General features: G+C 30.7%; 1 protein-coding gene, 1 long non-coding RNA gene and 1 other non-coding gene across 5 annotated transcripts; all 3 read right to left on the reverse strand.

The window, feature by feature from the left end:
* Positions 1–203: 203 nt before the first annotated feature.
* On the reverse strand, positions 204–275 carry TRNAW-CCA. The gene has a single exon. It is a non-coding gene; the product is annotated as a tRNA-Trp (tRNA).
* Positions 276–11,120: 10,845 nt separating this feature from the next.
* On the reverse strand, positions 11,121–12,065 carry LOC124922304 (cyclin-dependent protein kinase inhibitor SMR6-like). Its single transcript, XM_047463039.1, has one exon. It carries the CDS (start codon positions 11,729–11,731, stop codon positions 11,384–11,386), a length of 348 nt encoding a protein of 115 aa, XP_047318995.1. The 5' UTR covers positions 11,732–12,065; the 3' UTR covers positions 11,121–11,383.
* Positions 12,066–16,642: 4,577 nt separating this feature from the next.
* On the reverse strand, positions 16,643–21,180 carry LOC124921587. Of its 3 annotated transcripts, none has more exons than XR_007097677.1 (5): positions 21,041–21,180; positions 20,746–20,841; positions 20,529–20,656; positions 20,168–20,232; positions 16,643–19,585 (listed from the first exon to the last, which is right to left on the reverse strand). It is a non-coding gene; the product is annotated as an uncharacterized LOC124921587 (long non-coding RNA). The 3 variants fall into 3 exon arrangements; XR_007097678.1 differs by having other exon boundaries at positions 16,643–19,582; positions 20,168–20,282; XR_007097676.1 differs by having other exon boundaries at positions 20,168–20,282.
* Positions 21,181–26,746: the final 5,566 nt, after the last annotated feature.

Consider the following 26,746-nt stretch of genomic DNA (forward strand, 5'->3'; position numbering starts at 1 on the left):
TATGTCTTTTTTGTGAGTTTAACTAAGTACTCTTCAACTTCCCTCATTCACATACATAACTACCATTCTCATATCTCATATTCTGGATTCTCTTTATGATTCAACTGTCATTTATGATTCAGAATTTTGGTGTTGAAGCTAAAAGGAATCTATAGATCAAAAACCCTAAACTTCAAGATTAGTATGAAGATTAAAAAAAAAGATGAACCTGACGTGAATCGAACACGCAACCTTCTGATCTGGAGTCAGACGCGCTACCATTGCGCCACAGATCCAATTTGATAGTATTATTATTCAAAATATTATAATCTCACCGAAATATTTTAAACTCAAATATTAGTTAAATCATATTTTTTTAAAATCAACATCAAATAAACCAAATATCTAGTCATGAGCTACCTGCTTCAAAGGAAAATGAAGAAATATAAATGTAACCTAAATGCATAGAAAATACCGAAGTAATGCGATTGAAGCAGATTCTGCGATAATATCAAGTATCCATCATTGCCCATTTCATTAGTATAGTACATACTAAACTATATATATATAGACAATTAAAGTTCGAGATACTAATAAAAGGTTTTATACTAAAGTTGTAAAATGTATAATCATTAGAACCCCCATTATTTTTAATCAATTTCTTCACAATAAACAGTAGTCCACCTACCTACCATCTTTAACTAATATAAAAAAAATAAAAATAAAATGTTATTTTCATTCTTAATTAATAATCATTTTCATATGAATTTTAAAGAAAAAAAACTTTGTAATTATATATCTAATCACACATCTCTATAATTATTATGACACCTATATATCGAATCAAATCTTCTATAATATATATTTTTCAATTTAATAAAATGTTTTGATTTCAATCATTTGCCGAGCTTATTTAAGAATGAGTATTTGATCACAATATAATTCAAATCTAGTGAGAATCAGTATACTTTTTTTTAGCAGTTAAATTGGTTTATTCGGATCAATTAAAATTTTAGAATATAGTATCATTAATAAATAAATAAAATATTTATATCACTAATTTAACTATCAAATTTCAAATTTTGACTACTAATTCTAGGAAATTCTGTAGACAAAACCCTCGTTCCCTAAAATTCGGTATTTATATTATTGACATTGATATTTTATTTATAAATGTCACGTATATAATAAGTTAAATGCATTTTAAATCGTTAAGACAAAATCTCGTTTAGTATAACTTTAATAATAAAAAGTTTCAAATTTTGGGATTTGAAAAAAAAACAAAATTTCACTTGGACAAAAAAAAAGTAAAATTTAAAAATTTAATCTATTTTCTTAATATAAAATTTTAATTTTGTAATTATATCCAAATTATAGCATGTTGTCTGTTTTATTTTGGCTAAATATTATAGTTTAAATTATTATCCTTATTTCATTTTATGTATTTTATTCAGGTCATAAATCATATTGTTTTTATAATTATGATTTAATTTTTATTTTTATTTTTTATTTTGGAGAATCATAACAAAACATCTCATTTTATAGAATCATAATAGAGATGAAAAAATTTGATGCCAAAATAATAAAAATTTGAACTAAAACAAAATGAAAGAAGCTTAAATGTATCAAATAAATATAACTTGTCAAGTAGAAGACATTAGGGTAGGTGAGAACAAACGGTAAAACAACATATTGGATTTGGATTAGATTAAGGTATTGTTTGGATGATTTAATTTAATATTTGTTTTTATCTCTTTTCTTAATATTTTAATTTTTTGTTTTGTTTTAGTAATTACTTTTAATTTGTATATCTTTTATTTCTATAAACAACCTATACCACTTAATTAGAAAAAATATCACTATTAAATTTAATTTTTTTCAAAAAAATATCATTATTAAATTTAACTTTTTTTAAGTTTTATCGGTTGATCTTATTTAGGGCTAAATTTTATTCTTTTTATAGTCGAAATTCATCCATAGATGTTGTCCAAGGTTTTTGTTGAAAAATATTTTATCAATTCAACCTTAATCAAAAAAACTCAAATTTAATTTGAAAATCTAAAAAATTTGAATTTTGTGTTCTTGAACTTTTGAACTTAAATTTTGATTCAAATAATTGCCTAACATGTTTGTAAACATGTTAGGATGATTTTTAAATCATAAAATATACATCCCAATCATATTTGATTGAACTAAAAATTTTGAAATAAAAAGTTTTAATTTCAATTTGTAAAGTTGTTATAGAGCTTGCTTAATGTTCTTGTTTTGATTGTGTTCAATTGTAGACTTCATTTCGAAGTTGTTGGAACAAAAATTAGGCCATGAGATGGCCTAAATCAAAAGTTCCTAAATTTTTCCCTAAAAACCATTTTGAAAAATCAATCGTCGTAGAGTTCAATTGATCGATTTTAGGATTAGGGGTTATGATCCCTACATCCAATGGAGTTAGCAACAACTTACAAATCACGTTTTCGTGATCTGTATCAAAAATTAAAAACCTGTAACTTTTGAACCGAATGAAGAACACTCGGTCCTCTTGGACCGAGTCCTGTAAGACTAAAGATGGAGACCTCTCGGTCCTGACCGAGACCAAGGACCGAGAAAATTGACCTAGGACCGAGACCAAGAACTAGTGTTCTTGAGTTAGGACCGAGCCCTATGACCGGTGTTCTTGAGCAAGGACCAAGAAATCTGATCAATGATTCTCACCTAGGACTGAGGGTCTGACTAGGGATCGAGACTCCTATGACCCACGATCGAGAAATTTGGACTGGGACCGAGACTCTCAGACCTAGGACCAAATAATCTGAGTTCATGACCGAGCCTCCCGAACCCTAGGGCCGAGCTCTCTAGTCCTCTGACTGAGTATCCCAAGCTGCGATTTAGAGCACCCTCGGTCTAAACCGAGCCCATCCAATCCTAGACCGCTAAAAATGACTCAAGCCTTGGGACTCCGGTCCTAAGGCCTGTTTGGTTCCACTTTTTAAAATCCAAATTTTTTTTTTGTAATTTTGGAATACCAAACCATTTTCAAATAATCCCAAGATGTCAAAAAATGATTTTCAAAATATTTTCGGAATATTTCCCAAACAAATATTTTGACTAAGGCCCTGTTTGAATTTATTTTTAAAGGAAACAAATATTTTGACTACTAATTAGAGGAAATAAATGTTAAAAATAAATCTTTTTGATAACCACACTTATATTTAAAAAAATGTTTCCAACAGCGCGCGGAGGACATAACACGAAAGTCTTTTTTTGGGGGGGGGGAAAAACGACTTAGCGTCATTTCATTAAAAATTCCCCAAAATGGGAAAAAAACCACGAGTTTAAGAGATTATTCTAGACAGGCCTAGAATGATTTTGAAGTCGTAACATTCTGAATAAAAGCTAAAAAGCTAAAAACGTAAATGAATTATTTGTTTACAATGTTTTCAATTCTAGTGAGTTTAAAAAACGGTAAATTCTAGTTCCTGCAGATATTCCAGTTCTGCTCCGTGCTTGGAATTCTTCTCCACGTTCCCGCGAGGGCGCTGCAATCCGATACAATATCTTTCCATAACTCGTCAATGCTCCTGCGGGTTCTGTCATATACCCTTGCATTCTGTTCTTGCCAAATGTTATACACCACTGCTCCAAAGCCACACTTGAACACGCTTGTTGCAAATCTATTTCCCTTGGCTTTGAGTAGTGCTGCTTCTTTGATTTCATTCCATTCGCTCGGAAAACTGGTCAGCTCCAGGCTTTTATAGAATCTGTCCCAAAGCTCCGAAGCAATACAGCAGCTCCCGAATAGGTGATCTATGGTTTCTTCATTTCTTATGCATAGAAGACAGCTCGCGTCCGGGATGCTCATATACTTACTGATACGATCACAAGTGCTGAGTCTTTCCCAGAAGGCGAGCCATAGAATGAACTAGTGTCGAGGGATAATCTTCGTTGACCATACAAGAGGAGCCCATTCTACTTTCTACACTTTTTCCCGGATTACCTCCCATATTTTCTTCAATACCAGCTTCCCATTGTCCTCAGCTTTCCATTCATGAATATCCGGTCTGTCGTGTAGTTGTATGTTACTTATATGATCAAGTATCCTCTTTCCTTCTGGAATTCTTCTCAAGAGCAAGTTCCAATTCCCGTCTTTGATGTCTCTGATTTTCGCTTTTGCGCAGTCCCTTCTGATACGAGTATTTTGAAACTCCTCTTTGTCGATGATAGGCTGGTTTTCAAACCAAGGGTCATGCCAGAATAGAGTGCCTTTTTCGTCCCCTAGTCGGATGTCAGAAAGATCTGCAATATCGCTTCTTAGTTTAAGAATCTTTTTTAGAGACCAGCTCATACCTTCGTGAATTTTGCAGGTCCAGATGCTGGTTTCGTGTTTCATAAACCTCGTATGCACCCATTTGATCTATAGTGACTCTTGATTGCGCTCCAAAGCCCACAGATGCTTGAAGGTTAGAGCCTTGTTCCACTCGATACAGTTCTTCAAGTCGATGCCTCCCTCGTCCTTCGGTTTGCAGAGAGCGGTCCATTTGACTTTCTTTCCTCCTCTTCCACTACTACCCCAGATAAAGTTTCTCATCAGCGTGTCGAGTTCCTTCATTACCTTCTTCGGAATAACCATTTGCTGTGCCCAATAGCCAACTATGCCCATAACCACGGTTTTGATAAGTTCGATCCTCCCTACATAAGAAAGTTTTTTTGCTGCCCAGCTAGATATCGTGTTTTTTACCTTTTCAATCAGCGGCTTGCAGTGTGAGATCTCGATCTGCTTCGCAGTTAACGGAATTCCTAAGTACCTTATGAGAAAACTGCTTTCCTTGATGCCCATGATGTTGAAGATGTCCTGCTTTGTTTCGTCCTTCACGCCTCCATAAAATGCCACACTTTTGCTTTCATTAATAGTTAAACCGGTTACCTCAGAAAAGAACGTTAGTGCAGCCCTAATAGTTTTAATGGAATCAACGTCTGCGTGCGCTAGAATGAACAAATCGTCAACAAAGCATAAATGTGTTACCTCCTCTACCTCACAGAATGGGTGAAATATGTATGGACGATTCTTTCGGAACATCGCGAAGATGCTCTCAAAGATCGCCATGATAGCTACGAAAATGTAAGAAGATAGGGGGTCCCCTTGCCTTACCCCGTTTTCACCCTTGAAATAGCCTCTGTGGACTCCATTGACGCTAACAACAAAGCAGGATGATGAAACGCATTGCATAATCCAATCGATAAAAATCATAGGAAAAACAGAAACAACTAGAAAGTCTCGAATGACTTCCCATCTAACAGAGTCGAAAGCTTTCTTGATATCTATTTTGAAAGACACTCTCGGGGATATTTTCTTTTTCCTTTAGCCTTTTAATGGGCTCTGCATGAGAAGAATATTATGAGAGAAAAATTAAATTTAATATATTTATTATGTAAAAGTTACACAAAACTAAAAAATAAATAGATTTATAATAAAATCTAATATTTGTAAAAAAAAACTTAGATAATAAAAAAAATCTTAATATTACGAAGGAACCCCTTATGGATACTCTAGTATAAAGTATGTTTATATACATACCTTTTACTGATTTTTCTAAAATTATTTGGCGACTCTATTTTTAAGTAAATAATTTTTTCATAAATTAATCATGTTAATTAATTTAAACTGGATTTCAAGTCAAGTAACAAATCCCTAAATTATTAAAATTTGAATAAAATTAATTATTTTTACATAGTTAATTTCAAAAGCTCTCAGGTACTGTCAAAATCTTTTAGAAAGATGTTTGCCACACAAACCAATATTGAAACGCATCGAACTTTGAGCCATCCCGGATCCCCACACGTATTGCCTCGAGTTATTCGACACGTGCTAAACTACGGCAACAAAGGGATCTTCCCGGGGGTTACAATGATGTCTTTATTCATTCTCCCTAAAAGTGTATTGGTGAAAATGGAGAGAATAATGTGTAATTTTTTATGGGCATCTTCTAACTTGTCATTTTGTCATCTAGTTAGTTGAAATAATGTTAAATGTTTTAAAAACTAAGGAGGACTCAATATTCAAAATTTATTTCTTTTAATAAGACTCTTCTATCAAAATAGTGTAGTATATTTGCAACAGAACCATATATTTTGTATGCATCGATCATCAGTGGTAAGTATTGACAAAATTGGTCTAATTGATTCACATTAATGTCTAATCATACAATGCAGTGTATCATTTGAAGAAGAATTTATTCTACGTGGAAGAGTTTTTGCGAGTAGTCCACATTTATTGTGGGGATGAATTTTTGATCAATTTTTAGGACGACACTTGGTGTAATGTCAAAAGCCTAGATGCAATATATCATGAGTTTACTTTCATTACTATGTGTAGAGATATCACAAATAAGACATATTCGATTATCGATTTAGTGGTTTTGCTAATCGAATTAGATATAAAACAAGATTTAACATTAGAGAGAGTTTTTCTTATAACCGAGTTTTGTTTTTGATAGGACACAAACAAGTATCCCTTTCTAAACAACACGTTATGCGTTGGTATAACGTGAAAATATTTCGGAAAATCGATAAAATCAGTTGGGGAGTTAATCGTTCTTTTTGAAGACATACGAGTTCGATAATCTATTGGACAACGTGGTTGAATTTTATTTTTTTCTATCTCATTACATTTTTGAATTTTTAATATATATATATTAAAAGATAAAAGTGAATGATCTTTTTATATTGTTTACCAATTCATGAGACATACTTTATTATGTTCATTCTTATTTAAATACTTTGGAAAACTCACGAATTTACTTAATTTAAAGATGATATCATTAACGCATCAAAATATATTTTTAATTTTAGTTATTCAATTCTTTCCATCTTAAGATTGAGATTGGATGTTAATATATATATATATATATATATATATATATATATATATATATATATATATATATATATATATATATATATATATATATATATATATATATATATTATAGTTATTTATTATATATGTTAAGAATATTATTAAATAATATTAGAAATGTTATTAGATATTAATATGATTATTTTTATCATATTATTATTATACTCATATATGTATAATTTAATGTTTATATAAGAAACATATATAATACATAATAGATGAGGAACCCTGAATAAAATATTTTCTATTTCTCTATATTTATAATCCATATACTAATATCATTTCATACCTTTGAGTTCTTTCAAATTCAATAGAAATAATAATGCTACAATATTCTATGTTTGGATTTAGTATTTTTATTTAAACTTCAAATTAAATAATTTGATGACATTCACCGTTTGTAGTGCATTATTTTCTCCATTTATAATTAATTAATTTAATACTATTTGGTCACTAGTACATTCACTTAAATGTGTTACTAATAAGCATATTGGTGCAACACTTCAATTTTATTCATTTTAATGAAAGTTATCTGTTGGCTTAATTCCAAACCATACTTAGAATAATGGGCTGTATTGGGCTCAAATTTTGCGATATGTGGGCCGAGACGATACGATGACGAACACGTTATATAATTATATTATATAATCTAAAAGATACGATGACAAACACGTTATATAATTATATGATATAATCTAAAAAAAAGGAGTTAAATATTTATTAAAAATTCTGGTGTTATAATGGGTAAGCAAATTAATGTAATATTTTTTCACAATTTTGAATTTTTCATTTACATGTTTTAGTATTTTATAATTAAGAACGATGGTCTGAGATATGATTAATCGACATAGGGGTGTGATGAGCATAAATATTATACTATTGGTTAGGACATAAATACAACACAAGTCATAATCGAATTGTCTGGAAGGGCCAACAAAATGCTCAAAGTGTAATCAGAACTAATATGAACATGTGTTAAAATGTCTTGTTTGAAATTTGATTTTTGTCACAAGAATCACCTATAAAGAGAAGGGTGATAATTAGTTACAGCTCAAACAAACCTATTAGGACATGGGTAAATAAAAAAATGAAACGGAGAAAATATGATCATGACTAGAGTTAATAAATAGTCATATGATAAAAAAAAATAAAAATCTTATCAAAAACCACACTTATAAATAAACAATTAAGTTGTCATTTTCACAAAATAATTTAATTGAATTGAATTGGTGTTTGAAGACCACATAGGATTCTCGTCTATCAATGTCATGATAGTTCATAATATTGGGACTTTGTTAGTCTCAAATCTTGAATATAAGATGACAATAATACTTGTGTGCAAATCAATACAAATCTGAGTTCTTCAATTATTATTTAAAACTCATTTTCAATCTCTTCTCAATCCCCTTAGACTTAGATAAACCATAATCACAGATCTTTGATGATGAACCGACGAGTTCACAGAAAAATTCTCTTAGGAAAAAACAAGTTAAGAATGGATTGTGAAAGAAGTTATATTTACACGGGTGTTGTTGTTTAGAAAATGACGTTTATTATTAACATAAAACGCAATTTTGAAACAAGAAAATGAAGTGGAAGGTAGGAAAAATAGAAAATTCATAATTTCTTAAGCCTGGAGAATTCCATTGACTCTACTATTTCAATCCCAATAACTCAACCATCATGATCAATAAAATATTAATTAGAAAGAATGAATAAAAGATACTCTTTTTTTTCTGCAAGTACTAATATTATATTTGTTAGTTTATTGTTAATATATAATTATATATTTGATGTTTAATACTGATGTTATTGGTATTTCATCAATTAACTAGTTACTTACTACTAGTTTATGTAATATTATCTAAACCAAGTTGAAAAGAAAAATAAAAAAAAATAAAAAAATAAGATCACCTAAGATAGAAGAAAATAATAATTGACAAAGACACTGGGAAAAGCCAAACTGGATCAATTTGGTTGTGATTGATTAAGACAATGATTTAGTAGTTAGTTGGCGGATGATGTCTTATTTTGTCTGCTATGTGACCAAGGATGTATGTCTTATTTATTTTTATTTGGCACTTCTTATTTCTTTTAACTATTTGGTACTTTACTAAACTCGTTAGCTGAGATATATATTATGAGCTTCATACAAAAAATATGATGTTATTTAATAATGTGTTTCTTTCAAAACGGTGTTATAGATATGTTTAAAGGTGGGTGAGGATAAATTTTAAAAAGATTGGTCTAATTAGTTTACTAATTCAAGGTTATATGATTATGAATTTTGGAAAGGGATCAGTTCAAATTATAATATTTGTTTTTGAGAAAATTCAAAGTTCAAAAGGAGGGAGTGTTCCACTATCCATTTTCGGTATGACACGTGATGTAAGGATAAAAGTTTTTGAACAAATAATATGTTAGTTGATATCGATGAAAGATATTACCAATTCCAGATTTTGTAGGAGATGTGTATATTGAGATGTTTGTATGGATGACTTAACTAAATGGTTGATTCTATAAGATGAATTAATGTGGATCAATTCAGTGTGACACATTATTATGAAACCTTAATTAACAAAATGGAAAGCTAGTTTGTTTACCTAGGATTTGCTTTGAAATAATGACATATCAAAATGTCATTTTTTTGGTTAGGATCCATGATAGACTCTTAAGAGAGGTTTTATGCACTTAGTATGTGATTAATTGTGCATGGGGTAGAAGAGATAATTGCTCATATTTTCCTACATTGTATGCAAAATATGGAACTTCACATGCAGTTGACTTCATGTTGAATGGATCGATCCTGTCAACCTCAATGGTTGAGTTTTGTGAGGACGAGTAAATGCTTGGAACAAAAAATTGAAAAATAAAAGAGCCAATTAATATGGTAAAGAAATTAAAAGGTTTTTTTTTTAAAAAAAAAGAGGCACCGACTCTACTTATTTGGAGCTCTGCTTCACTACCTTATAGTCGGGGTGCGAAATGGAATGACATTGTCTTCTATTGATTGTACTGTGGTTCTCATAAACGAGATAATGTATAACATCGTTTTCTACGATAATGTATAACATCGTTTTCTACCCATGTGATTAATGTTTTTAGAGATATTTGACAAGTTCAATGTGGATGGTGGCATGGGTCTCTTTCATGTCCTGTTTTTGTTTATTTGATGCTTATCTTTGTATTGTCGTATTGATTTTTGTTGGGATTTTTCCTTTAATTAGGTCTTTCAATTAAATAAATAAAAATAAATTAGTAAGTTTCATAATAACTCATTTATTTATACAGGCTTTTAACATTTCAACAACAAAATTTATGTAATGTTACATAAATTAAATGATTGAAAATATATTTGGTATTTATAAAATTATAAATGAACAAAATTGATTAAACTTTGTGATATAATGATGCACCTTAGTGATTTTTCTGTCCCCAACAGATATTGATATAATACTGATGGGCACTAGGAACAATTAGATAATGTTAATTTATTTATTGGATGGCTAACATGAACCCTACTTTTATAACATTCACTTAAATATGATGTTCTTAATAGAGATTGAATTCAAAAAATTTAGTTTTTAGGTATAATTTTTTCCACTTAATAGATGGATTCAATAATTGGTTCTAACATTTTATTTTTGGATTAAGAAAAACTATCATCACATCCATAGTCATGACCCCACTTCAATTCAAAACGTTTTCAGATAAAATCGAATACGTGACATTTTGGTTTCTTAAGTCAACTTTTACCACTAAACTACATTGGTGGGTTGTCATTGGTTTTAACATGATTTAGAAACGATTTGTATACAATGTTCAACTTTGGTGATCGTAATAATTTAAGTGATGAAGACAATGAACTAATGAAATATTGTGTTTATATAAATCTTAATTGAAAAACAAAATTATTTATGATCTTAACACATTTTTAATAAAGAAGTTATTATATAAAATATATTATAATTAACTAAGCCAGGTAATTGATAAGCTAGGGCAGGACAAATGAAAAGCATTGGCTAGAGAAGGGGGGTCCAAGAATGGAGGTTTTCACATATAATGATCAATCAATTTGTTTGAGTACATTCTCTCACCTGTCATCCATGAAACAGATGTAGTACCTTTCACTTTGCTTGTTTTATTTTTTTAAAATAAATTATTTATAACTAATTCAAAATAATTAATTATCAAATGTGAATGATATCAAACATAACCGCAGCAAGATTAGTGAATTCAAACATGGCTAATTATACAATTTTTTTCAAGACAAGAGACAAAAACTACTGGGAAATCCATCATTAACCAAGAACAAAGGCAAACTCTGCCAAATCCATCCTTAAAACAACAAGAGACAAAAACTGGAATACCCATTTAATACACAAATCATACATATTATGGGATTCTATTTATACATATATATTTATACTCTAAACATGAAAATTAATTAAGCTCTGAAACCAGAAAGAAAGATATCATTAATGTAACTGATAATCAATTTGCTTTCTCTACATGTCGCATAAAGACTGATTCTAAGCAATCTGGTGGAGTAAAGAACTCTCTTGCACCGTTGTTGTTGTTATAGTGACATCTAGCTGTCGGCCGGCGCTTCATCGGAGCAGGTGGGCAGGCCAATCTTTCCGGTATCCTAGATTCTTTTGCCGTCGGAGTTGTCGAGCCAGAATCATACTCATCATCTTTCTTGCAATCTCTAACTTTTGATTTTGTCGTTATGCGCTTCAACGGTGCCGCCGCCGGAGGAGGAGTTTCAATTGATTTTCCGGCTATAACCCATTTCTTGCCTTCTAAATCTATTCCTTGATGTTTCTTGGAGAATCCCATATTATGAAATCTAAATTGGAAGAGAAAAGAGATTCTTAAAACTTGGGTTTGAACTTTGAATGGATGAAAAAGGAGGGAGGGAGAAAGGGGAGAAATTTTTGTTTGTTTAAATGCTTGGAAAACAGCATCAGTCTAAATATAAAAAAAGCATCTTCAGGGGTTTAGACTTTAGAGAGAGAATCTTTTTCTTTTTTTTTTTTTTTTTAGGACAGAGAGACTGCCCGTGAAATTTCGGGCAACACACGCGAGAAGCTTTTTTTGGCGCCAATTTTGATGTGTTTTGGCAAACAACGGCTCTCCTTCCCGCTCTTATTGGATTTCTCACCTTAAAGTCGATTTTGCCCTTATTCATTAGGGTTTTATATATTTAATCATTTATATAAAATATTAATAATTAAAAAGTTTCATGAGATACCACCATCATGAGGCCTTACATAAGTTTAAAATATCTAAATAAATCATTATTTTTTATTCATCTTTTAATTAATTGATCAGTGACTCAATTTTATTTTTGATTTTTTTTTATTATATACTAAATTATTAATACTTTTTTACAAAAATAAATAAATTATCCATTATGTAAGAATGACTAAGAACTAAGTTATTTATATTATTTAAATAACCTCAATATGAAAAAAGTCTTAAATAATGAGATTTGATAGCTAAATTAAATTGGGACTTAACTGTCAGTAGTCCACTAAAAAAATGATTAATCGGGAACATGTTAATTAATTTCGTGTAAATTATGATTATAAAAAATTGAACGGTAAGCTTCTTGAAATTTTAAAAAATATATATTAAAAAATCTCTAATTTAATTAACATTGGCACCAAAATTAGAAATATAATACAATAAATTGTGATGAATACATTTATTGCTTACATTAATTTTCCTGTTTTTTTTCCATATTAGATAATTGTGAGTATGTTGTCTACCAATCTCCTTAAGAGTTAATGAAGTTACATCAAAATTAAAAGAATAAAATAAAGTGTGATGAAATCAGTTATTATTGTTTCCTTATTAATTTTTTTTATTGATTTCTATATTAATTATAATAAATAGTTGTTAAAAACGAGCTACTTCGTTTTGTTTATGTATATAAATATAAGAATATTCAGTTATATAAATAAATTTTAAATTTTGTTTCTAATTAAATCTAGCTTCATATTGCTAGTTCTTTAATTAAAAAAAAAGTAAATAAATAAATATTTCTGTATTTGGACATAAACATGAATAAAATTTGTTATTAAACTGTTTATATTATATATTGATAAAAATATATATATATCTTTTACTTGTAAAGGTATTTTTTATTTTTTATTTTAAATGTAAGAAATTTTGAATCTATAAACTTTGATTTAACATTCTAACCTATTTCATTTTCTGACCAAAATCGTAGTTAACCAGACTTCAAAGTTATAACATCCACATCCATGGTCATTTAAAAAGTTATAATTTACTTAATATTATTCAAAATTTTGAAAATATTTTAAATTTTAAAAAGAATCCATTTAAAATAACTTAAGTGATCACGAATTTGAAATTGCAATGGTAAATCTAGTATTCTAGATTAAAAATAAATAAAATAAAATTTCTAATTTTAAAAGAAACAAAATATAAATTTATTAAAAATGATTTTATAATTTCAAATGAATTCATGATTATATATATATATATATATATTATTTCAATTAACAACCCCCTTGGAATTGTCGGAACCAATCATAGCCCTCATTTGTGGAGGTAGTCGAAGTCCTGTTTAAGTATATATGAAGGTTATTATAAATATAATTGGGATTAAATTTAAACCCCATTAATAAACAAATGAACCTCATAAAAAAAAATTAATCTTTTTCATCACCTAAAATATAATTATTAATGGTTATATATATTTAAAATAAAACAAAATTATTAAAAATAAAAAATTGATCAGAACCAGTTAAACACCGTATATATTAATTTTTATAAGTTTTGTCACATTTTTTAGGATATTTTAAATATTGGAACTCGTTATTCATTGGGTGACTCATTCTCTTATTGCCTTTCAAACAGGTTTTAAGGATGTTAATTCTTATTAGGTAGTTTTGATCATGATTCAATAATTCTTCTCATTGAGGATGTTTTTTTGAGAAATTTTACATTTTTAAATTATTTACAAATCTGATCCACATTTTTAGGTTTGAAACAAATTATTTTTTTGTTTCTCATTTCAAAATTTATAAACAGATGTTGCAAATGACATTTTTACATAGTTGAAAAAATATTTTCTTTCTTCATTTATACTCATCATCATATTTTTTTTTAACATTATTCTATCATCAACACAATTCTTCGGGATAGTTTAATAAACCCAATTCTTTTCGAGATACTTTAACTAAGCTCGATCAAGATGACTATAATAATATTCAAAACAGAGGAGGTTAATTGTTCCATTTTTCATCCAAAACAATTTGCATAATTCATCGTTAACTAACTTAATTATAATCGAAATTGAAACATTTCTTCTCATGCATATTTAAGTCTTTGTTAATTAAATTCCGTCCTTTAATTTTGATACGTCTTTGTTATAGTAGTTATTAATCTTTAATTCAAATTGATCCGCATCCGAAGTATTAATTTGGATTAGTTATTTCGGTTTGAATTTAGTTCGGATTAGATTAAGATTATTCAAATAAAAATATATTTTTAGTTTTTTTTATTAAATTATACCTCACTAAAATAAATAAATAATGTGGATCATATTATATATATATATATATATATATATATATAATAGCATTTTCTCTTCTCACATTTAACTTATTGGTTGAAAAAAGAAAAAAATTTAAAAAGAGATGATAAAAATCTTTTTTTTATTATTTTCTCAACTAAAATTAAGATCCCTCCCCTATTCTATTTTTCAAATTTTTTACTCCAATTATTTCTCTTATCCTATTTTCTATTTAATTAAAATATTTCATTATCTTATTACTTTTAAAAATAAATTTATAATTATTATTGGAGAAACAAAAAATAGATTTATTGACTATATCTTATCATTATTATAAATAAAAAATAAACTTTAACAAAATGTATTATTAAAAAAAAATTAATTTAATAATAATTTTTGTTTAGTTTTAAAATATTATAAAAAAGAGATTAAATTAATTAAAAAAAACATATTAAATTATGAGATAAAGAAAATGTAAAATTATATTATTTAAATTATACTCCATCTAATTCAAATTGGATCAGTATTTAATAAAATAGGTTGAATTACAAATTGGATAAATATAATTTGGAGTTAGTATGAATTGGATAAAATAAATCACTTTTAATCATGTAGTTACAACTAATGGTATTAGTATTTAATAAAATAGGTTGAATTACAAATTGGATAAATATAATTTGGAGTTAGTATGAATTGGATAAAATAAATCACTTTTAATCATGTAGTTACAACTAATGGTATTAGTATTTGAACAAAATTAAAACACATATGATTAAGAAGAAAATTGTTTTGGTGCTTAATTATTGAGAAAACCCATATATAGTAGTTTTTTAATTATTTATTTATGGCAGAACTGAGTCACCTGACGACCGTCGACGACTGTCCAATGATATTGCTGGGCGGCTGCCTCTCCAATTAGCCAATTAGAACCGCCCATACCTCACTCTGAGCCAGCCAGCCAGCCAGCCTGACCGACATCACGCAACGTCAGTTATTACCAGTCCTAGATTCACTCCCCCATCACATAGGCTGGGTTGGGTTAGGTTTCTTTTTTACTCTCTTTACTTCAAAAGAAATCCTCACATACTCAAAATTATCGCAAATAACTAGATTTTAAAAAAAAAATCTTAATTCGAACAAACCTTATAGACTAATGTCCATGATTCCTCTTTCCAAACAATTTATGTTGTTATTAAAAAAAAATATTATTATTATTTTAAAATTAATATAACCTGTGTAATGCAGAAATTGTCTGTCTGTAATACATGGTAGTGATAGAAAATAATTTATAAAAAAGAGAGGAGATAAGCTTATCCGAATTCGGGTAAAAAAAACTTACTTTATTTGAACTATGTCAATTGAAATAGTGTGTGACACATCCTTTCTTAAATTTTTAATTATCTTTTGTCTCTATGTTTTGGATTTATTTTTGTTTTGTGAGATTAGATGAATATTGAGAGGGTAGTAATATTGTCCATCCTTTTAAGAGATTGGATTAATTTTTTATTTTTTTTACTATTTATCTTGAAATGAAAAATATATATATATATATATATATATATATATATATATATATATATATATATATATATATATATATATAAACGAGAAATGGTTGGTGAAAAAATTTGAATGAGAGAATGACGAGACAAATTTAATTTACTAAAAAAATAAAATAATTTATCTCTCTTTACTCACACATCTCTCGTCTCTTCCCTTATCACTCCTCTCTGTGACACTACCCATTTTTGCACTGTTTTATTTATCATTTTTTTTACATTTATAATGTTTATTTTATTTTTATTGAAAATGAACCTTTTTCAAAAAAATTATTCAGTACTTAAAAATGTTATAATTAATTATCTATTGGTGTCAGTGTCACCGCCAGCTTGAACAAAGCTCTCAATTAATTTCGAATAGACTAATACTCCTTCCATCAATTCATATGTTTCAATAATAATCTAAAACATCTCAATTAATTTCAAATAGACTATTACAACATTTCATATGTTTCAATTATTAATGGTAAGTCAATTTCAAAAGCATACTTGTGTGAACTTCTTTCCCATAGAAAATTTCATTATAATTATTGACTTATGTTACAATTAATGGAAGAACATTAAGCAGGATTACAGTGTGGCTACAAATGTTGTCTATATTTTACATATATGGCTACATAAAGTAAGGGTTGTTTCCTGAAGAAGAAGAAAATAACAGCTCTTTATAGATATCAATATTGTTATGCATAAAAGTTCATTATCCTACAACAACTTAAATCTTACTTTAAATGCAAATATTTGAGGAACCCTTGAAATTCAAAAAACCTATAGAGACAGTTATTTAGGTTTCATGACATACTTTTGCAGAATGATGAAGATGGTGCACAACCAAACAATGTGGATGTTGTGTTTTTATTGAAAAAATAATTAGGATGATTGGATAGGGAAAATAATGATAAATGAAGGGTTTGAATTAATAAGGGTTTTTGCCCTTTCTTTGATTGCAAATCTGCATAGCAAGGAACACAGTTTAACAGGGAAATATAACAAATAAAGACATCATATTCACCCAAATGGAATGAACAATATGTAACAGGCTAACAGCAGTTGTATAAGGGTAGTATGGTAATTAGTAATACCAATAAGGGTAAAATGGTAATTAGTAGAGTGAGCTAGTACGAAAAGTGGTTTTATCTTATTCTCTTCTCATCCACCATTCTCCTACAAATCCTAAATCTCTAAGTTAGACTTGATTGTATTGGAATGAATAATATGTAACAGCAATAGTATAAGGGTGGAATGGTAATTGGTAGAGTAAGCTAGTATTGAATCTGATTTTATTATTTTGAGAGGCTTAAGGTTATTCTCCTACAAATCCTAAATCTCTAGGCTATATGTAACATGGACTCAATGACTTGAATGTTGCCCGCCAAAATTGATCCGACTCGCACTTTCAGATCCTATTAAACCAGCAAGATGCGAGTACAAATAAAAGTTATCCCATTTGGAAACACTTATTGTTTCTATTTATGCATCTAGAATCTGGATCCATTTTCAGCAAGATTACATAGCCGTTTGGAAACTAAATTTAGTCAAATACATTTCAGAAATTAATTTTTGTTTCTTTAACTGGAAAAGGATCCAGATACAGAAATAATAAGTGTTTTAACAGAGAATGTACCTTCCATTATATAAAACTACCTTCCAACCAGATAATCCTCAAGTGGCAATATAATTGTTGCACTAAAACAATCATACACCCACTGCGTTGGCCTGTCAACGATCTACATAAATTAACATGGCCAGTAGTCAGCAACAACAGAATTCTCCATTCAATTCATTATAAACAATAAAGAACAAATTGAAGCAGCAGCTTGCAAGACTTAACAAGGTCTGTTTGGTTACATTTGTTGTGTTTATCAAAAGTCCTAAAAGAAAAAAGAATCTCTATATCAAATGAAAACAAAAGATTGCAAACGATCTAGAAAATAATATGCATATCAAATGAAGAAACAAAAATCGTACAACAATAAAATAAATAGTCAATATAATTTTGGCGATTTTTCAATTGGATCGTGATTGTGACAAAATACCTTACAAAATCACCTCGATTACATAAAAATTGAATCCCTATAAACACCCAAAATTACTGCAAAGAGACTGTATAATATGCAATTAACATCAGGAACAACATTATAAGGCAGCAAATAAATCTAGGCAGGTGAGGCATTCTGCAAGCTTCTAATGGGAAAACAACTCCAACAAATACTCTACTTGTAGAAATCCTACATTCCCAACAATATATTGATCTACAGAAATATAATTGTCTTTCCAAAAAACACTACAACATCATCTGAACCAAATTATTTCTAACACAAAGTAGTCACATTGTGATTCCCCAAAAAATGAACTTAACTTTTAACTATTATAAGTAGAACCTCACTTGTATTGTTTTCCTAAGTGAGTTCAAATGTAATATGTGGATTCACTTCTTAAAGAAATTTGTATTGTATTAGAATAATCCACAAAATACCGAACTCTCCACAAGTTTTAGAGATCCAAAACAAGCTAGGGATTTTACTTTTCTGACATGCAATCATGTATGGAAACATTGAAATGAATATAGAACTCAAGGTAAGCTCCAGCAAAGCTTCATCTTCATACCATACATTTCTATTGCTATTCTTTTAATTAATCGAATGATAAGTGTGTCAGCATGTGCGGTGACAAATATAGAAGCAGACCTGATGAGTAATAACTCTGGTCTGATTCAGAAAATGGAGCACCTTCTCCTTCCCGGGACACAAATACCACCAAAAGAAGGTACGACAAAGAGCAATGATTCTCTTGGAACCTTAATGTGTGAAGAACTATATGTTTAAGAAATTGTTTTTGAAGAAATTAGTTCTTCAAACTAATAGATGACAGTCAAATCCTGGAAAATTTAATGAGAAGAACCCCACTGGATATGTATGCATAGATTCTTATAGGATTATAGAATGAAAAACAAGAACAAAACCTCGTTAATTTTATACAGCTCACACATTCAATCAGATTGACTGATAGATGAAAAGAGACACAAAGGTGAAAATAATAAATCAAACACTCCTTAAAAATCCTGTAAAAAAAAGGTAGCCCCACAAACATGAAAACTACCTGACTAGGAATTAGAAATTAGCATCCCTTTTCTCTTCTTAGAAACTTAATGAATCATCATATGGTAAAGCAAAAACACTAAATAGAACATATACACAAACCTTTAGATAAATTGTATATCTTGTGATAATAGATACAACTCTATTATACCAATTTTAACATTTAAAAAAAAAGCAATAAGAGAGCATGAATGGTAGATCTAGCTGTAAGCTTGGAAGATAACTAAACCAAACAAACCTGGTCATGCATATTGGAAGTAAGATTTGTTTAGTAACGAAGTAGCTTTACCTCACGACCGAGGAAAAACTTCACATTCTTAAAAGAAAATTTTGCATTATTTTGTTTATTCATCATCATCCACCGAATGATCTCCAACCAGGTTCATTAATGTACCAGGTGCATTTGAAGGAAGTTGGTGCTGAAGCTGGGCCATCCTAAGTTCAGACTCATGTTCTGTCCCCTTTAGCTGAGATCCATCTAATCCAACTACTGATCCATGTTATGAAAGAAATAAAAATTAGTTCCATCACTAGGTAGATTGTAAGTTATATATTGGACAAATCAAGCATTATTCTAACGGAATAGAGTTGCACTTGTTTGTTCTGGAGAGGAATAGTTTCAGCTGTGTTTGATAACACCACTTATCAGTTAATTTAAATGATTAACTGTTATTTAAAATCGCTTAATTGTTTAGATTTATCTCAAGTTAGCTCTGTTTAATAACACAACTTATCACTTAATTTAAATGATTAACTAATATATAAAATCACTAAATATTTGGACTTATCTCAACTTAGTAAAAAATTAAGATAACAAATATGATTTAATTCAGTAAACAATGAATGACTTAACAATATAAAGATCATCCAATAAACAACTTTAACCTCTAGAAATTAATCAACTTATGTCATGACAAATAGTATTCAAATACTATAAATTTTAAATTTCAGTTTCATCAAGCACACCTTCAGTAGGTAAGGTATTCAAAGTTTTATAAATTTTAGAAAAAAAAATTCAGAAAATGACAAGAAGTATCGAATAAACATAATCACCGAGATGCACACAGTTAACCTCTTAAAACTCCAAAAAGGTGAGCATGACTTTGTAGTCCACAACCCATCATCAGGTAAGACTTTCTGCAAAGCATGAGGTGTTAGCCAAGTTATCTTTTGTCCTTAACTTCAGCCTGATGAGATAAATAATAAGTTGTAATAAGCCATGGAACTTGTTATTGTCAGAAAACATAGAAGATAATCATACCTGGTAATAAGCTTTTTACAGATATGGATATTTTTCATAAAAACTTATGACTGCATAATATATAGGCTTGCCATTCGCGAATCAATAATGCAGGTAAGTTTCATCAAGCAAGGATAAACCTAGATATATAGATCATACATAAAAGCACCAAAATATGTCATGAAGAACCAACCTTCTACAACTATGAATACGTTTCACTTAAACGCGTATTGCCTTTCAACAGCAGGCAATGAAGCCAAAAGGTGTACCATAACAAAACAATCATCAAGGTCTCTTAAAGCATCAATGAACTTAGGATACCTGAAATTCCACAAACAATGAAGTCTTATCTAACACACACATAATATATAGGACAATACATTATACTATCAACACAAGCAATCTCTCACTAATTAGCATGTCCAGAGTGTATGTAGGTTTTCTTGTGAGCAAGCGTTCTGCCAGATCTTTGTTCTTGATGAACAGTGTTTAGGACACATAATTTCCTGCAAATTGCATGTCAAACATGTATAACAAATGGGTTTATTTTCAAATAATTTTCCGTAAAACGGAACTGGAGTGAATAAAGCAAGAGCATCTCCACAAGGTTATGTTAACAATTGCAAAACTCGATAAAAGATTGCATCGCAATCAATGATGAATAAGATATAGATAGAGAATGAAAATGACGATAGGAGAAAGCACCTGAATTTAGTTAGGGTGACCTGAAGTTACTTAACAGACTGAGCTCTGGTGATATATCTTGCAGCGTTTCCTTCTTTCTTCTTTCCCTGAAACTATGAAAGAAAGAAAAACAAGAGAGAGAGATACAGAAGAGGGAAGATTAAGGAAAAGTCCATGATAAAAGTGAGCTTACTGGAGGCTAAACTTCGTGTTTTAGTCTTTCCAGTGACTATGCGTACAATATTAGTTACTGGTCACTAATTACAATCTTTAAAAAAAACGATTAACTAGTCAACTTTACTCAGTGTTTGATTGAATGAACCCAAAACGTTTAGAGAAGAAAGTATCTCTTACAAAAAGTAGTATTATATTGATTGACTATTTAATGATCTTTACATTTTGAACTACAAGTATATGCCCCTTAACCCTTAAGTAACTACACATAAAGTAACTATGACAAGTAAATATCAAATGTAATAGGTTGAGTGTGCACTGTGACATTCTCTCCCACTCAATCTGGCGATGTCCTCGTCGCGTCTTCCTTGTAGGCCTGAATTTTTTGAAATTTCATAACACTAATTCGTTTTCCAACTTGCCTTGCTTTCTAGTAACCTTTCCACTTAACGAAATATTCAACGTAACTTGGGTGGGTACCCCTTCTTAGTATCACCCGATGTGCCAGTATCTATTCGGCTTTTTTTTGGGTACGATTGTGATTGTCGTGGGAGCTCTATTTGATTCGTCTCTACTTGGATCTTTTTTATCTTCATGATAAGTTTTGAGTAAACTTACATAGATATGGGGTGAGTCTCCAAATGCGACTGAAGTTTTGAGCGATATGCTAGATCTCCAACCCGTTTCTTCTCTTAAAAAGGACCTTCGTATCGCCTCACAAACCCCTTGTGAACTTTGAGAAATCGTCTTCTTTGATGGAGGAGAAACTTTACTATCACTTGTTTTCCTCCGAACTCCAAGTGTCTTCTCTTTTTGTCTTCCCATTTTTTTGTTCTCTTGGCAGTCTTGACAATTTCGCACTTCTCTTCCTTGAAGAACAACTCCTTTGGTTTCCTCTTCAGCTCCTCCAATTTGGAGGGTTCCATGCGATAAAGGACCGCCGCCGATGGTTTAGTGCCTTTGACTAACTCTTTTATGTGATTCGCCTTTTTCTTAGGGTGAAGTTTCTTTAGTATTTCAGTAGGCATTACATTCTGAACTTTCTTTAGGACAGTTGTAACTTTCAGATGCGTCTTCTCTTGACCACAGTTTTCTTATCTTTCTTCCAAAGTAACAAAAGATGATAAGTGGGTCTTTTCACCCCTTTTGAGAGTTGCATTGCAGAGGGGTGCATAGTTTCTCTCTTGTCCTCTCTTGTTAAAGATATCGTGCAAGTATTGTCTTGCTCTCTAATGTACATAGTATTGGCAGAAGGGAGTAAGAGAAGAAATTTACCTTGTCTAGGGACTCTATGCCAAGAATCATTTTGTAGTCGTACATTTCAATGATGGAAAAATCTAGGAGGCCAGTCCACTCCCCAAGTTTACCTTTACATTACGAGCAACTCCATAAGTTGCACTTGGTGCCGAGTTGACTACTTTAAGCCACCCTTTCTCTTTGGTGTACCTGATCCCCAGTCTTCCCGCCTCTTTTACCTCTAGAAAGTTGTTGTTGGCTCCCGTATCCAACAAAGCTTTAACCACGTGGTTTCTTAGTTTTGTTTTCACGAATAGTCGTCCTTTCTTTGCGGACTTTGACTCCTCAAACTTTGCTTTAATGGCACTAAAAATATTTAACGACCCCAATAGAGCTTCATCATGAAGGCGTTCTTGCTCCTCCATCAAAGCGGATAGTTTGTTTTTCATAGGGCACTCTCTTGTTTTATGTGGCCCCTCATAAAAGACACAATTTATGTGGGGTCTCACTCCACGTTTCTCGTCCCGATCTCCTCTACCATTGGGCTTCGTAAACTTAACTGAGTCTTTATTGCTATAGAAATGGTCTCCACCATTTCCCCCCTCGTCATTCCTCTCATAGGTCGACTTTGATTTCTCTTACCTTCTCATTTCGACAAGAGATTCAGCCACGACAATAGCGGTGTTTAGATCTTGGACACCACGCCGATCCAACTCCAGCTTCGCCCAGACTTGTAGACAATTAGTGAAGGCAAACAAGGCTTCATCGTCTGAGTAGTAGGGATCTCAAAGAGAGTCGCGATGAACTCCTTGATACTCCCCCTTTATGAGAGCCATCGCAACTTGGCCTTGTTTCTCGAATGACATTTGCAGGATAGAACTGTCTCTTGAGTTCCTCCTTGAATTCTCCCCAGGTATTAATAGAACACATACCTCTTTCTATGTCGCTACTCCTTTGCCTCCACCACGATATTGCGGTGTCTTCTAGGTATGTCGTGACAATATCTATCTTTCTCGCCTCTTCCACTAGGCCGAGTGCTTTGAAGTACTAGTCCAAACCCCATAAGAAGTTGTCGATTTCTTTTGTGTTCCTCTCACCTAAATACGCTTAGGTCTTGGAATGTCTATCCTTGTTGGATTACTGGCTCATATAGGCGTACGTCCGCACTCTTACGCGACTGCCTTCTTGAGTATCGCCACTTCTTCTCTAGTGGCTTGTAATTTGGAAGTCATTACCTCAAGTTTCTCCTTCAAGGTACTAATCTCAAAAAGGAAGGTATGTACCATGATCTAAGCTTGCTCTCGACATTTGGACAACTCCTCGTTTAAGGCACCTTGCATCCCTTCTCGGAGCTCGTCTCTCTCCTTCTCGAGCTCGGCGATGTGTTTATCTAGGTCCCCGAAGTTATCTTGTTTGTAAGACACAGTGAGTTCTATTTTCTCTAACCTGATGATAATGTCAACAATAACATCTCTTGATCTCCCCCTTTATTTGGTGATTTTGGATCCTCCTTCTTGAACCTGACTTTGGTTCCTAACACCATCTCCAATCTTTTAGGGAAGTTTCTCTACTTCATCCACATTATTAGTAGTTGCATTTTCATTCGATATTTTTGTCATTCTGCTCAGATACCAACTGTCACGGGCTCAATCTTTTCACTGACGATTCGTGCGACACTAGTTACGATTTTCGCAAGAACGAGTAACTAGTCAACCTTACTCGAAGCAAACACTTGATGTTTGATGAATGTACACAAAATTTTTAGAGAGATAAAATATCTCTTACAAAAATAGTATTATATTAATTGAATATTTGATGATCTTTACATTGTGAACTACAAGTATTTACATTGTGAACTACAAGTATTTATATGCCCTTGATTAAACTACGAGTAAAGCAACTATGACAAGTAAAACATCAAATTTAATAGGTTGAGTGCGAAAGTGGTAATCTCTTGTTTGGAAGCGCACTGTCAGCATGTAAACTCGAGAAGAGAAGTTGTTTATATTTTATACAAGGAGAAATGATTTGGGAAAATTTTGGAGAGGTAATGACGTGACGCAATCTGATTCGCTGAAAAATTAACAATTTTTTTCTCTCTTCTCTCTCCTCACCCTTTATCCTTTTTGCACGCAGTGATGTGGTGACATATCATTCCTTCTCCATTCTCTCTTTCAAATTTCCTCCCATATCACTCCTCAACCAGTTTAGTCCCTTGAAAGGCGAGGTGCAGGGCTGAGCAATGAGTTGGATCAAAACGAATTGACACAATCCATCATGATATTAGTACAAAAACAACACGTTACGATATTATTTCAATTGGGCCGTAGGTTGAACACAACATAAGCACGAGACGACATAATCACGACACAATTATAAGTTTATATGATCGTAATACGATCACGAGTCGACACGGATACAATATGAGTATAAACACGACACGAGCACAAGTAAGTATACACACGAAACAACATAAACACAACTAGTCACATCACCTAAGCTACTCAAGTTTACATTAACATCCTCTAAATCTATTTACATTCTCATTCAATTAATAAATTATTTAGTTTTATAAATCTAATATATATAATTAAAATAAACTTATTAAATTAAAATATTAATTAAAATAATATAGATTAAAAAATAAAAATAAATTATATAAATAGAAATGCGAGTCTTCTAATAATTTTATTATATATTACTTTTATTTATTTTTAAAATTTTAAATTATTTATAATTTCAATTATTATTATTACATTAAATAATAAATATATGATAATAATTTAATTTTGATAATATAATAATATATATTTATAATTTCTACCCACTTTTTTTTTTTTAAATTATAATATAATAATATATATTTATAAATATGTCAACTATAAATTCATTAATTAGAGGGGAAACCGAAGAGAAGGCAAAAGACAAATGGAGGGTTGGTTTAATGAGAGGGCAAACCTCAAAGGGCTGAGAAACCAAATTTTAATGATGTTGATGCAAGCTAAGAATGGAGAAATGATTCTCAACAAAGATAGAGCTCAACAAATCACTATTCAATTAAACCTGCACTACCTCCAAGATTGGAACCTTTTAAAAAAAGAGAAGTATGACATTATTGTTAGCTGGTCCGTTAACACAATGAAAGAGTTGGCAAAATGTACCAAGACAATGGTTTATACTGTAAAGAAGAACCCAAATTGGCAGGTTGATCAAGTCTAGAAGAAGAATCCAGACACAAAGTAGGGTCAAAACTTAGCAAAAGAAAGTGAAAATAAAATCCCAAAAATGGGACAGATTTTCCTAGGTGCGTTCAAAGCAAATGTGGAAAAACTCAAAAACCCCTTTGAGTTCAAGCTACCATCAGACGTGGAAGAAAATTGCGTTCGATCATGAGAACAAGTGATAGTGGGTAATTATATTGGGAAAGAACCTTGTTAGATAAATTAGATAGAGACCCCCACGGTCGAGCAGATTCTCTAGTTAACCGACAAACGGCTCCCGAACAAATATTAATCCTACTGCACCGGGAAAGGGTTTTGCAATACGCTACTTCACTGAGCCGGATGAAAGAGGCCACTAAACCTCTTTCTTTATGCTTTCACTTATATTTATTATGACTTATGAATACTTTTGTGAACTTATGAAATATTTTGGAAATTCAAATTATCGGTTTCAGTTTCAAATGACTGGTTTTGATACTTTTAATTAAAAATATCAAAAAGGGAGAAATTGATAGAAATACAAAATTTTTCTCAAAATTTTATCTTCAAATCAAACAGCTTTCTATTAACCGACCAATTAATATAAGTATTTTAAAACCGGCCAACGATTACAGAGTTTTGAATATTTAACTTAAATAATCAAAAATGGAGAAATTTCTAGATAAATTAGATAGTTAATTAATAAGTAATTAAATATCTAAAGAAATAAATCAAATTCAACCTTTTGTGCAGGAAAAACAAGGAGCGGTCATATTTTCAATTGGCCGGTCAAACCGATTCCTCTAAAGCGGCTCAAACCGCTGACCGATCTTCTCAAAAGACCGGCTCGACTCAACTTCAGGATCGGTGAATTCTTTCCTTTGATCGGTCGCTACTTTTCGGTAGGACCGGTCAACCGATGATGTCCGGTTGGTTCAACTTCCTGAAAATCCTAAGCCAACGTACATTTCCAACGGGCAGATTATTCAAAGACAAAATCAAAAATATGGAAAAGTTGGTAGTTGACATTTTGGTGCAAACAGATCTCTTTGGGAATGTGCAGAAGGAAGATCTTAAAAGTTCAGACTGTGCCATTGCCATTTTGATACAAGTCTGT

This window comes from Impatiens glandulifera, chromosome 1 (genome assembly GCF_907164915.1).
Source record: "Impatiens glandulifera chromosome 1, dImpGla2.1, whole genome shotgun sequence".
Lineage (NCBI taxonomy): Eukaryota > Viridiplantae > Streptophyta > Magnoliopsida > Ericales > Balsaminaceae > Impatiens > Impatiens glandulifera.